Raw genomic sequence first — 12,957 nt, 5'->3', positions numbered from 1 at the left:
ATCATTTTATATGGATATTTTAACTTATTGTTTTATCTAGTGTTGTAAGCCGCCCCGAGGCTTCGGCGAATGGGGCGGCATAAAAATGTTTTAATAAATAAATAAATAAATTTAGCATCTGTGCCTGTTCCTTCATATCAGTCACTGGATCTCCTTCCTCCTCATTTAGTGGTCCCACCACTTGTCTCCCCTTCCTCTTCCTATTTACATGCTGAAAGAAGCCCTTTTTATTGCTCTTGATATTCTTGGCAAGTCTCAGCGCGTAATCAGCCTTAGCCTTGCGAAGAATCCTTCTGCAACGGGCCTCCTCCTCCTGGTATACCATTTTGTCTATTTCCCCCAGTACCCATTACCTACAGAGGTTTCTCTTTCGTCTAATCCCTCTAACCACCTCCTTTTGCATTCATGGTGGCACTCTCCTCCGCCTCCCCACCTTACTGACTAGGGGTATTGTCAAGGCTTGCACCTCCAAAACCTCCCTTTTTAGTGCTATTCACCCCTCCTCAACTCGCGTACCTTCCAGTTACCTATCCCAGGAGACTTTCCCCAGTCTGGCCTTCAGTTGGCCAAAGTTGGCCCTCTTGAAGTCCCAGCTTCTAGTGCTTGACCTGCTGCACGTCCCCAGTCCCCTGATCTCAAAGCAAAGGATGGAGTGATCACTCGCATCCAGAGCTCCCCTAATTTGTACTTCACCTATCAGCTCCTCCCTATTGGTCAACATCAAGTCAAGGATGTTTCCCCCCCTCGTCGCCTCTCGGACCCTATGTGTGAAAAACCCTCCCTCTATAGCTTCTAGGAAGCGACGTGACCTGGCTGTCACTGCCGAGTGAGTCTCCCAAGTAATATCCGGGAGACTGAAATCTCCCATAAATACTGTGTCTTTCCCCCGAGATATCCTTAGAATCTCGCCTGTCAGGACATCATCCAGGGTCTCAAGTTGACCTGGAGGGCAATAACATACCCCCACTGTCAGGTCTCTTCCCTGTCAAAACCCCTAAGTTTCACCCAGACTGCCTCTACCGAATCCCCATCTGTGCTGCATTCTATCTCACTGCATCCTATCCCTTCCCTGAGGTATAAAGCCACGCCCCCACCTCTCTTTCCCTTCCTGTCCTTTCTAAAAAGGTGATACCCTTCTATGTTCACATTCCAGACTTGCCTTTCATCCCACCAAGTTTTTGTGATTCCCACCAGATCATACCCTCCTATTCATAACAGAACTTCAATGTCATGGGGAAACCTTTGTCTTTGCCTTTTTTAGGCCTTTGGAGGAAAGATGGCATAAATATTTAAGAATATAACTAACAAACAAATAGAAAAAGGGGGAGTGGGTAGTACTGTTTGTTTTCAGAAAAGCTACACAGGCTTTTGCTTTCTCATAATTTGTTGTCTTGAAAAAATAGCATGAATTTGCCTTTGAAGTAGCAACACAATTGTTAAAGTTGTAATTTTGATAACCCACAAATATTTTGACTTGGTGTTGTTCACTAATCTTTAGAATGGTTTCCAGGATCAAAGATTTGTTTACTACCTTATGCTAATCAACTAAGAACTGTTGCTCTACAGAGACTTTGGAAGCAAAAATAAATGGATAGGCTCTAGAGCAGTGAACTAAAAGGAAGACATACTTAATGTGGCTATTTTAAAGACTGTTCATCAAATGTGGTGAGGCAACTAGCTTCTTGCAAAATGTATATATGTCTACCTATCCCACCCCCTTTCTATAAAATATACAAAAGGAAGAAAGCTATCAAATGGCTTTGGTTATGCCCAGAGGCTATTGTAAATGCATTTGAACATTTCAAGGTGCTCCCAGCATAGTCCTTGTCTAAGCAAGGAGAGTTCTTAGACACCCTTTCCTGCCAGCAGTTTGTAATAGAAACAGGAAAGTGAAAAATGTTGATTAGGAACATAAGCAGCCATTAAAGACAGACCCTTCATACATTGTAAAAATTCAGCCACTCTGCTTCCTTCAACAAATAAGGAAGTGCAAAAAGCACATAGTAATTGCACATTAGAAGTGATACACGATTTTATAATGGCAAGCATCAGGAAATACCAGTAGAGCACTGAAGCTGAAAGAAAAATGGGGAAAAACTAGAGCTTGTGTGCCCTGTTGCTGATGTTTGGATTATTGTTGCCATCTGGGTTTAGTGCACGGAAGACTGGTTTTGATACTAATTCCGGTAGCTTGAGACCAAAAATAACTTGGTATTATCGGGGGCAGAGAGGATGATGGATTATGAGGCTTTAAGGAAAAGCTTGGATTTTTTTTTGTTCTTGGTTTTTTTTTTTTGGTTTGGTTTGGCTCGGCTTGCCCCTCCTAAAATGTAGGACAAATAGTAAACGACTTGATTTCCTGAGATTAAGAGGCTGGTGAAAGAAGGAACTGCTGCATCTTTGCTTATCTGTGTATGTAGCTTGCGGAAAAAAATGCATTTTGCAAAACTGCGCTACTGAACATCTCTCGAATAATCTCCTTTAAACACGATTAATACCCATGCAAATAAAACGTCCCCCCCCCCCCCGGCCTTGCTTTGGCCGTTTAAAACTCTCGTGCAATGCGCTTTCCCCGAGGGTCATTATTATAAAATGCTCGTCTGAAAAGACCTCCATCATTCTTAAGCTCAGGTTTTCCGCGAATTTTGTCGCATATTTTGCCCACGCCCATCAGTTGTCGCGCGCAGTGGGATGACCGCGGTTGCAATTTAAATTTTTCCCCTTCTTTAAAAAGACACGATTTCCGCATTGTAATTTTAAAAACGGGGTGGGGTTGAGGAGGAGGAAGATGCAAAGCAAAATGGTTTAATAGGCCTTTCTACAGGACACTTCCCCTCCCCCTCGTTCTCCTTCTTCTTTTTCTTTGTATATACAGCTGCATTTACAGAGTGTAGGGCTGAAAGGAAATTGTAGAGGAAGAGATGCCGGCGCGGCAGGGCGGGAGACGGCCGCTAAGCCTGGTTTCTACGTGCCAGATGTTAGGCCTGCCCCTGCGTCTGTTTGGCTGCCTCCGTGTGGTCATGCTCAGGCCCTGTGTGAATTGAGGAGATCTGATGAGTTAGCTGGTTGCTATGGCGAGGAGCCGTGTCACGTGGCCCTGGAGCTGCTCCCGGCGCTTTGACGTCACCGGCAAGCGAGGAAAGGGGAGGGGTGGCGGCGGCGCGGAGGAGAGCCGAGCCGAGCCGAGCGCGACAGAATCTGTAGCGAGCGAGCCGAGGGAGCGACGAGCCCGCCCAGCTCCTCCACACTCTCTGCACCCTCACCCGCGTTAGGGCTGCTTGCCTTTGGGAGCGCTCCAATGCCTGGACCTACCCAAGCGCTGTCCCCAAATGGAGAGAACAACAACGACATCATCCAGGATAACGGCACCACCATCATCCCTTTCAGGAAACACACGGTGCGAGGAGAGCGCTCGTACAGGTAACCTCCCTCGCTTCTCTCTCTGCCTCTGTGCTTGGGCGTGCGCCTACGTGTGCGCGGACGGGCGCGCATACATACACACACAGGCTTGGGGAACTGCAGCAGAGCGGGGTGGGGAGGGGGAGGGGGAGGGGGAGGAGGGGTATTGCATAACAAAAACAGCGGCGTTTTAAACCTAATCTGGCGTGTCTCCTGTCCTAAGCGTGCAGCGCGGTCTAGCTGCTTGAACGAGCGCTTTGCATTGTCCGGATGGAAAACATTTAGTGAATACTCCTCCTGCGGCTGCCCCACATCTCTCATCCTTTTGCTTTTGTTTTTTGACTATAGATAATACTACAAGCCTTCTGGTGGGGGTGGGATGCTTTTGTATGTAAATATATAAATAATAATTAAAATAATGGCGATGATCAGGCAATAATACTATGCTGGTTTGCCTTTCTTTTTCATTTTTTGGAGGGGGAAGGAGGCATTTGGGAGACAGCAGAAGGGGATGGCTGTGGGAGAGAAGAAAGGGCACAGTCTTGTGATGGTGGTGGTGGTATGCTGATTTGGAGTGTGGAAGGGAAAATGGAACCCTCTAGATTAAACTGCAGCCTGTGATGTTAAACCACCAGATTGATGGAGCTTTGTAAGAGGTGGACACCCTGATTGGTGGAAAGCTTGACAGCAGAGGTCAGGGTGTCAGAAATACAGTTTAAAAAATCCTCCAAATCTTGGGTTTGGACATAAGGTGGGCTGTGCGGCGCCTTCGAAAAAGATAAAACACGTTGCTTACGTGGACCATGACCTTCCTGTCTTTTTGCTTTCTAATGTGATACATTTTCATTGTATTCCTTATTTGGAGGATGGTGGCTGTTTTCTTTGTCACAATTTTAAGTGTTTTTGGCAACAGCTTACTATATACCTTTAGCAGCAGGAATCCTTTTTCGTTTCTGAATGAGCATTTCTGACAATATGTTCCCCTAGATAAGCTCATTAACATTGCTTGCATCAGTCGGTAAGGCTAACAATATAATTAAGAACAGAACTAGTTTTGATGGGGCTTTCTCAGATGTGCATGCTAAAAGAAAATTAGATAGCTGAGGAAATAGAGCTTCTTTAAATTAATATCCATTCTCCCCTTTCCCCTCCCCCACACCAGAATCATACTCTCCCCCTTTTTTTAGCGAGAGAGAGCGCGGCGCTCATGCCGTGGAGCAAGCTGCAGGAAATGAAACTGTCCCTAAAACCATTATAAAAATATTTGGCTGCATTGTACTGTATAGTGAAATGTAGAACTGCAATAAAAAGAAATGAGTATATTTGCTCAGCTGATTACTGGGTGGCCTGTGAATATTCTTTATTGCTCAGTTAGCCAGCTCAGCCTAAAGTGACCTGACTATGAATCCATCTCTTCTTGAGTAGGTAGGGTCACATCAATGTTTTAAAGACTAAATTAGTGATTTTTTTGTGGGATCCAAGTGGTTTCTTTTTCCAAAAACCAACAGATGTGCAAACTGCTTAAATATACAACATGCTTAGATTCATACAGATTTGTCTCCTTTCCTTGATCATGCTTTAAAAGTAGCATATTTTTTCAGGAATAACTGAAATATAGAACGAGGATTTTATACCAAGGACCTCTTAGTACTTTTAAATTTACTAATTAAAACCTTCCTGATAAGCTGAATGCCTTCATTTCCCCTGTGTCTGTTCTCTTCTTCATTTCTATACAGAGAAAATCTTGGAGACATCTTGTTTACTAAAATGTGCAAACTGATAACTGTTTAATGTTGATGTCTCTCTCTCTCATTAGTATATCTTGAGAGCAGCCTTTTTTGTTTGTTTATAAGCTGATACTAAATTGTACTGATCAATCTGTTACAAAATTAAATTGTTTTCCACTGAGAAGCAACACTTCAAGTACCTAATGAACATCTCATATAGATTAGAAGAAAAGACTGTTGTACCCAGTTACAAAGGGATTTTTTATCACTGCGGTTTCATTAATAAAAATCAAATGCAAAATGCTACAAAAACTGTTCTGAAGACCGGGATGAGGAACCTCTTTCAACTTGGGGGACACATTCTATTTAATGAAGCTCTCAGGGACTGCATTCCAGTGATGGGCAGAGCTGAAGGCAAAGAGGACAGGCTGTGGCCCAAAGAGGTAAAGCGAAAAATGCAAACCATACTAGCATATTGTAGCTCAAAGCTCTTATTGTCAGTAATTAAGAAAGGCATTTCAGTTTTCCAGAATGAGGAAAAAGCTACTCAAAGGTTGGGAGACCACCAAAGAATTGGTGGGTTGGAGGGGGAGTGGAGTGATCATCTGGGGATGCCCACAGTGTCAGATCTGGCCATTGGGTTTAAGGGTCTCCACTCCTGTTGTAGGACTGCTTTGCTGGACAGTGTGGAATGGAAACTAATATATAAATTATGAGTCACTACAGATGTTCACTTTTAGAAGCCTGATAATACATGCTCTGACCTTCCTCATTTAACAGTGTAGGATTGTTTTATGTCAGCATAATTTGGCTTATGGAGCAGTGTGCTTATCTCCTGCCTCGCTAATACAAGCTTTAAGGGATTTTGGGGTTCGTACAGTGCTTAGAACTGCCTCCGGTACAGTAACCGGAACTGAATGATGGGTGTGGTATTCCTGACTCTGACATGTACTAACTGTATGACTTTATATAAAACAGTTCACTTCTCTCTCTATCTGGGTAGAATTTTTTTTTAATTCAAACCCAACATCCATGAATAATCCAGGCACTGGGATCAGAAAGTGGTAGATCAGTCAGTTCATATTTCACCATGGTACATTCTTAGCAGCCACCATGAAATTGTCATTACTTCAGATGGTCTAGTTCTCTTGAAGTCTGCCAAGATCAACTGAGATGGAAACCTCTATATAAAAGTGAGCAAATATAGTAGCAATTTGTGATGCAGCAGAACGCCAACTAGTATTATGCCATATTATTTCCTCTATACTGACTTCCAAAAGAAAATTGATGCTTGAGTCTGTTTTATGCAACTGTGCTCTAGTTTTATTTTCAAAACAATCTTGTGCATGTATGACAAGTTTGCAAAGAATTGCAGGCTACATCACCTTCAATGATTCTGATTATATTGAGGAAAACAGAATTGTCTAAAATGGTTTAAAGGAAGTAAATAATTACGAAACAAGCAATTATTTAAGTTAGCTTCCAGTCTTCTGATTCCTACATTTTCTGAACAAGTATATATGTTAATTGGTTGCAAAAGTAATTAAAATATCAGTTTTCAACTACAATACAATTAGTTTGCAACTACCCAAAACACAATGTTAGTTATGCAGCTCATGGACCTCTTTGGATTACAGAATATATATTTGCTCAGACAGCAAAACACAAACCCTCCATATCACAGTTGTTTTAAGTACATAGGCATGTACACTAATGCTACAAGCCTATACACCATTTTCCCCCAGTTTAGTACTTTTCAGATGAGTTGGACTATGCATCTCTAAGAGTAAGTCCCATTGAATTTAGGCATACTTCTAAATAAATATTGTAGAGTAAGTCTCAGTTCAGTTCAATGATGGGTTGTGAGAACAGACACTAGCTGTGTGTGGGGTAGCTTCCATTTCATCCTTAGCTTTAACCATAGTTTGCTTTGATATATCTGAATTGGGAAAACATTATTAGGGTTTGTCCCTCAAATGAGAATCAGAAACCTCCATGTCCCCTGGTTTAGAGTATAAGTGCTACTCATGTTTTGCCAATTCAGACATCACAGCAATTTGTATTTATCAGTAAACAGGAAACTAAGAAAGGACTTTTTTCTCAAGTTATGGAAGCTTCTGTGGCTTTTCTCTGTCCTCCCTCTTCCAAACTACAACTTGAACCAAAATAGTGTGAATTTAATCTAGGTAGGGGTACAATTCTATGCATGTTTAGACAGAAGGTATCCTGCAACTCCCAGTTGAATGCAGAATGCTGGGAGCTGTAGATCTGTCCTCAATTTATTTATTTATTTATTTATTTATTTAGGGAACTCCTATGCCGCCCCATTCGCTGAAGCCTCGGGGCAGCTCACAAACATAAATAACTTCATATAAAACAATATAAATTAACAGTATAAATTAAGTCGCCCTGGCCAAAGAATAAAATAAATAAATAATATTAACACTTAAAATAACGTTTACATAAAAAGGGCTTTGCCTGGCACCGAAAAACAAATAATGACGGCACCAGGTGGACCTCTCTGGGGAGCGCATTCCATAGATTGGGCGCCACCTCAGAGAAAGCCCTCCTCCAAGTACTTACCCTCCTAATTTCCTTCACGGAGGGTTCCCAGAGAAGGGCCTCTCCCGCTAATCTCAAGGGGCGGGCGGGCATATATGGACGTAAGCGCTCCTTCAGGTAACCAGGACCCAAGCTGTTAAGGGCTTTATAGGTCATCACCAACACCTTGAATTGGGCCCGGACTTCAGTGGGAAGCCAGTGAAGCTGATGGAGAACTGGAGTCATGTGAACATAACGCTAGTCCCCGTCAGCAGCCTGGCAGCTCTATTTTGAACCAATTGAAGTATCCGGACCGTCTTCAAGGGTAGCCCCACGTAGAGCGCGTTACAGAAGTCAAGGTGGGAAGTCACCAGTGCTTGTGTCACTGTCGCCAGGCAGTCGTTCTCCAGGTAGGGGCGCAGCTGATGGATCAGCCGAAGCTGAAAGTGCTCCTTGCCACCGCTGTCACCTGAGCTTCCAGTGAAAGGTCTGGGTCGAGGAGCACTCCCAAGCTGAGGACCTTGTCCCTAAGAGGGAGTGCAACCCCATTCAGGACTAGGTTCAATTCACGTTCCCCGAAGCCCGATCCTCCAACCAACAGGACCTCCGTCTTGTCTGGATTGAGCTTAAGTTTATTGGCCCTCATCCAGCCCATTACCTCGGCCAGACACTGGTTCAGCACAGCCACTGCCTCACCTGGATTGGTGGAGAACTAGAGGTAGAGCTGGGTATCATCAGCGTACTGATGATTCCGCAGCCCACACCTCCTGATGACCTCTCCAAGCGGTTTCATGTAGACATTTAACAGCAAAGGGGACAAAATGGACCCGTGCGGTACTCCATGGCATAGCTGCCATGGCGCAGAGCCATAGTCCCCCAGCGCCACCTTCTGGAATCGGCCACTGAGATAGCAGAACCACTGCAAAGCAGTGCCTCCGACCTCTAATCCCGCTAGCCTATCCAGAAGGATACCATGGTCAATGGTATCGAAAGCTGCTGAGAGGTCCAGAAGAACCAACAGGGACGCACTCCCCCTGTCCTTCTCCCTGCACAGGTCATCATACAGGGTGACCAAGGCAGATTCAGTACCGTACCCGGGTCTGAAGCCAGACTGAAATGGGTCCAGATAATCAGTTTCATCCAAGAGTGCCTAGAGTTGTCCTGCCACCACCCGCTCCAACACCTTGCCCAGAAACGGGATGTTGGCCACAGGGCTATAATTAGTGGCCATCTCTGGATCCAGTGACGCTTTCTTCAGGACCGGTCGGACTACCGCCTCCTTTAAAGGGGCAGGTACCTGACCCTCCCTCAAGAGAAGCGTTAACCACTTCCAAGATCCAGGTTCCAATCCCGTGCTTGGCGTTGTTTATTAACCAAGATGGGTAAGGGTCCAATAGGCAAGTGGTGGGACGTACTCGTCCAAGCACCTTGTCCACATCATCAGGCCACAATAACTGAAATTCATCCATTAATTTTGGACCAGACGGTGACATTGGTATCTCCCCAAAAGCCTCTGAATCACTAGTAGAGTCTAGCTCGTGACGAATCTGAGTGATTTTCTCCCTGAAATGCTTGGCAACTATAAGCATGCATAGGATTGTTCCTTAAGAACTCTTACTTGATAAGTAGATAGAACTTTCCAGAAATTTTGATGGCATTCTTTAATACTGACATTGTAGGAGATAGCACTAGTGTAAAACGTTTAAGATGAAGGAAGAAACAGTAAGCCCTGAATGCTTTGTTCATAAATGGGTGAATGAAATATGTGAAGGCAAGAATCTCGTTCCAATTTTGAGTAAATGACACATCTTGTATATATTCTAAAACAGCATTCAATTAACTTGAGTTTGCAAATATGTTTTGTCTATTTTGCCAGTATCTGTATAGGATTTTTTCCTTTCTAATGTTGATTTTCATTTCATAGCCTGCATAATTATCAGTGGTTATGGATCTTGTGTAATAAGTGCTCACTGAGACAGATTTTGAAGAAGAGCTGTGTGTCTTGTTTTAACAACTTTGCATGTCCTAAAAATGAAGGTGATGGCACTTGGTTCTTTGCAGTATGCCTTTATGAAAGTTCAATAACCACAATTCATTCCTGTATGCAAGGTAATATTGTATTGGATTAGCCTCTGTTGATATAATCTTTAAAAACTGATCTCCATATTTAATCTAGATAGCTCCATTTTCAGCAGAGATAACCATTTTCTCCATTTTTAAAACAATATGTTGCATGTTATTTTAATCTGGTAATCACTTTTCACATGGACCAGAGCTGATGGATAAAGGATATTCCCTGAACAGATGTCCAGATATAACTAAGTCAAGCCAGTATTTTTGCTTTGCTCAGATCCACTGTCCTTCTCAAAGTCCTCTGGAACTTTAAGGTCAAGGCAGCAGAGATAAGCATTGCATACACTGTTTCTTTCTCTGTGTGCTTGCACATATGAGATAAGATGGCATCTCTCATCAGGTTCTCTGGTATATACTTATCTCATGTGAACGGGGCAATGGAGAAGTTGAGAAACAGCAAGAATAACTTCAGTGGGACTTATTTCCTAGTAATTGTGTTGTAGGATTGCAGCCAGTGAACTTCAAGAAAATTGTATCTTTTCAAAGTTGTGTGTGTCTTGAATGCTGTATCTCTCCTGAATTTGCGCTTTGATCGTTGCCTCTCACATACTTGGAATGAAATAATGCCATTGTGGAATGATTATGGCATAGTTTGTATCTAATAAATAAAGAGTTCCTTGTGGTCAGTTTTCCTCAGCAAAAGTTCACACCAAAGTTTTTAAATCATCTTCAAGGATGGCTCATTATGGAGTACATGGCAGTAACTCATCTGTGAGTTTACTAGAGCATGGGTATATATGGCCAGTCCCCAGTGATCAACAATAGTGGGTCAGCCAGTTTATCAGCATTAGGGCACAATTCTATGCAAATTAAGGCAGAAAAATGTCCCATAACTCCCAGAATTCACAAGTCATTTGTTCTTGTCTAAACTTTCATCCTTAGCTGACAAAAAGTCTCCCTAGCTACTGTCATAGCCCAAAAAACTGACCTTTCTATAGGGATTGTAACCGTAATCAGAATATACCTGGATAGTGTTCCTAATATTTCTTTTACTTATGTTTGCATTCCCCCCTCCTCCGCTTTAATAACATTTTATTCTCTACTGAGAATATGGAACTAATGATAATAAATGAATAATTGAGAAGGTGACCTCTTTCCTCATCACCCATACATAGCGGTATAACACTGCCCACCCAATACTTAAAGCTTGATAACTCCTTATTAGCACAACAGAAGTGGCACAGGAATAGGCAAGTTGGTGCTGTCCAAATGCTTTGAACTACAATTCCAGTAACTCCCAGGTGAAATGGTCAACCACTGACCATTGGAGAGTTATATTCCAAAGCTATAAAATAGCAGAGTTGCCTGACCTTGGTGACTTGCACAGTCTTCATTCCAGTAGCTGTCGCTATTCACCATTTGTCTTCATCACAAGGAAATGTAAAATTTATCGGTTGCAGGATGTAGCATTTATAGGAAATCTTGCAGTAGTGTCATGCTGCATAGAAGAATGTCTCATTTAAGCTTTAGGCTCAATTCTATGCTTGGTTTTTTGTCAAATTCATGTTATTCATAGTTGCTGTCATAGCTGTAGAAAGTGAAGTACAAACTGAAACCTATAAAATTAAACTTGCACTTTTGCAGAAATGTTTAAACTTGATTATGCATGAAGCAACAGAGCATTTTAACTGTTAACTGTTTTAATTTAACTATAGTTTATTTATTTATTTAAAACATTTCTACGCCACCCCCATCGCAACAAAGCCTCAGGGCGGCTCACAGCAAGAACCAGATTATACAATAAAAATATTAAAACCCGGTGCATCTCTGCTTAAAATTTTTTTAAAATCCTACAAATTATAGTTAATAGTTAATTCCCTGATCCTAAGTATATTACTTAGAAGTTAACTTTGCTTACTTCCTCTGAATGCTCAGTAAACTGTCATCTGTGTTGTGTAACTAAGAATAACTTTTAAATAAATCTACTTAGAGGTATTTTAAATCTTGTTGCAATAAGCAGTCCAGGTAAAAGAAAATGCACGATAGTAGTTTAGGATTAGGATTTTAGTGGGAGTGCAATACTGCAATCAATGTAATTTTTCACTAACTGACAAAATATGCTGCTTTTTCATGAGAAACACAAAAGTTTTGTATTACTACTGCCTCCTGTTTCTATTAAAATACTGGTACTCCTGCATCTTTACCATATGACTAGTTTTTCTGTGCTTATGTTTATTCATGTTCAAGGGTAGAAATTGGAAATTTACAAAATTTTACTCCATTGAAATGAATTTAGGTTGTATAGAGTAGTACTGGATGTATTGTTCTATGGACTGAGCTTTTTCCTAACATTTTATGTATGTTTTTGTCTTCATCATTTCCTAAGGTTAGGAGAGATCTCAACTACTTCATTCTTTTTGTTTTAATGCAAAAACATATCCTACAGAACAATTTCTAAATATTTTAATTCAGTTATGTACCTTCTTGGTCCCAGTCCCAAGGAATTAAAATAGAGTTCTTCATTATCTCTGTTCATTCTTTTCTTTTAACAGTCTAAGTTAAAGATCATAGATTTCAGTGGGTTGCTGTTTCCAGAGCATTAGTGTTGTTAGGTGGTATAGTAAAGTCAAGAAAGAGTTTTGCTGGATCTTAGAGACTATCAAAAGTATTATGGCATAGGCTGTAGTATAGTCCACTTCATCAGTTGCCTGTAATTATTCTGATTTAGTAGGTATATATACACATTATGTTCTTGGTATGCAGTGTAAAAATTGTAAGCAGTGAGGTTAGCAAGCAATGAAACACAAAAAGTACAAAAGTACTCTGTCACTTGGCAGAAGGTGATTGTTGAACTGGAAAACTATAAATTTTTCTATCAGAGACTAGACTTGCTTTCATAATATAGAAACAAGTTCCTGGCTGAAAGCAGGGATCCATTCATCTCCTGGGCCTTATAGTAAAAGTAGAGAGCTTTTTCTTAACACATTTGTAGCTGTTATTTCCTGCTTCCCCACACTTCCCCCTCCCTTGTACCCTTAGTCAGGCTAGAAGCCTTTTCTGGCACATTGGGACCTGATTCATTTCACTACCTGTATGGTCCCAGCCAATGTTATGGCCTGCCCCTAGTGAGATGGACAGTCAGTTCTGCTTCAGGTTCTGATTAGGTGCTTGCTATAAACTGTGAGGCTCATCACAACACTGAAGATGGATCATAACA

At 41.8% G+C, this 12,957-nt stretch overlaps 1 protein-coding gene across 7 annotated transcripts in view; it reads left to right on the top strand.

Annotated features, from left to right (window-relative positions):
• Positions 1-12,957, top strand: part of MAPRE2 (microtubule associated protein RP/EB family member 2) — a 114,231-nt gene that overhangs the window by 44,480 nt on the left and 56,794 nt on the right. Inside the window, exon 1 of one of the 7 annotated variants that reach the window (XM_044424179.1) lies at positions 3,022-3,420. The exons of the other annotated variants lie outside the window; for them this stretch is intronic. Within the exon in view, the coding sequence (XP_044280114.1) occupies positions 3,299-3,420 (122 nt within the window). The 5' untranslated portion in view covers positions 3,022-3,298. Of the gene's footprint in view, positions 1-3,021; positions 3,421-12,957 lie in introns of those variants that run through there. 7 annotated transcript variants of the gene reach the window in all.

Source organism: Varanus komodoensis, unplaced genomic scaffold, assembly GCF_004798865.1.
Source record: "Varanus komodoensis strain SLA01 unplaced genomic scaffold, ASM479886v1 scaffold14_1, whole genome shotgun sequence".
NCBI lineage: Eukaryota > Metazoa > Chordata > Lepidosauria > Squamata > Varanidae > Varanus > Varanus komodoensis.
Note: the sequence above shows the minus strand (reverse complement) of the source record. Positions and strands in the feature narration are given on the sequence as shown.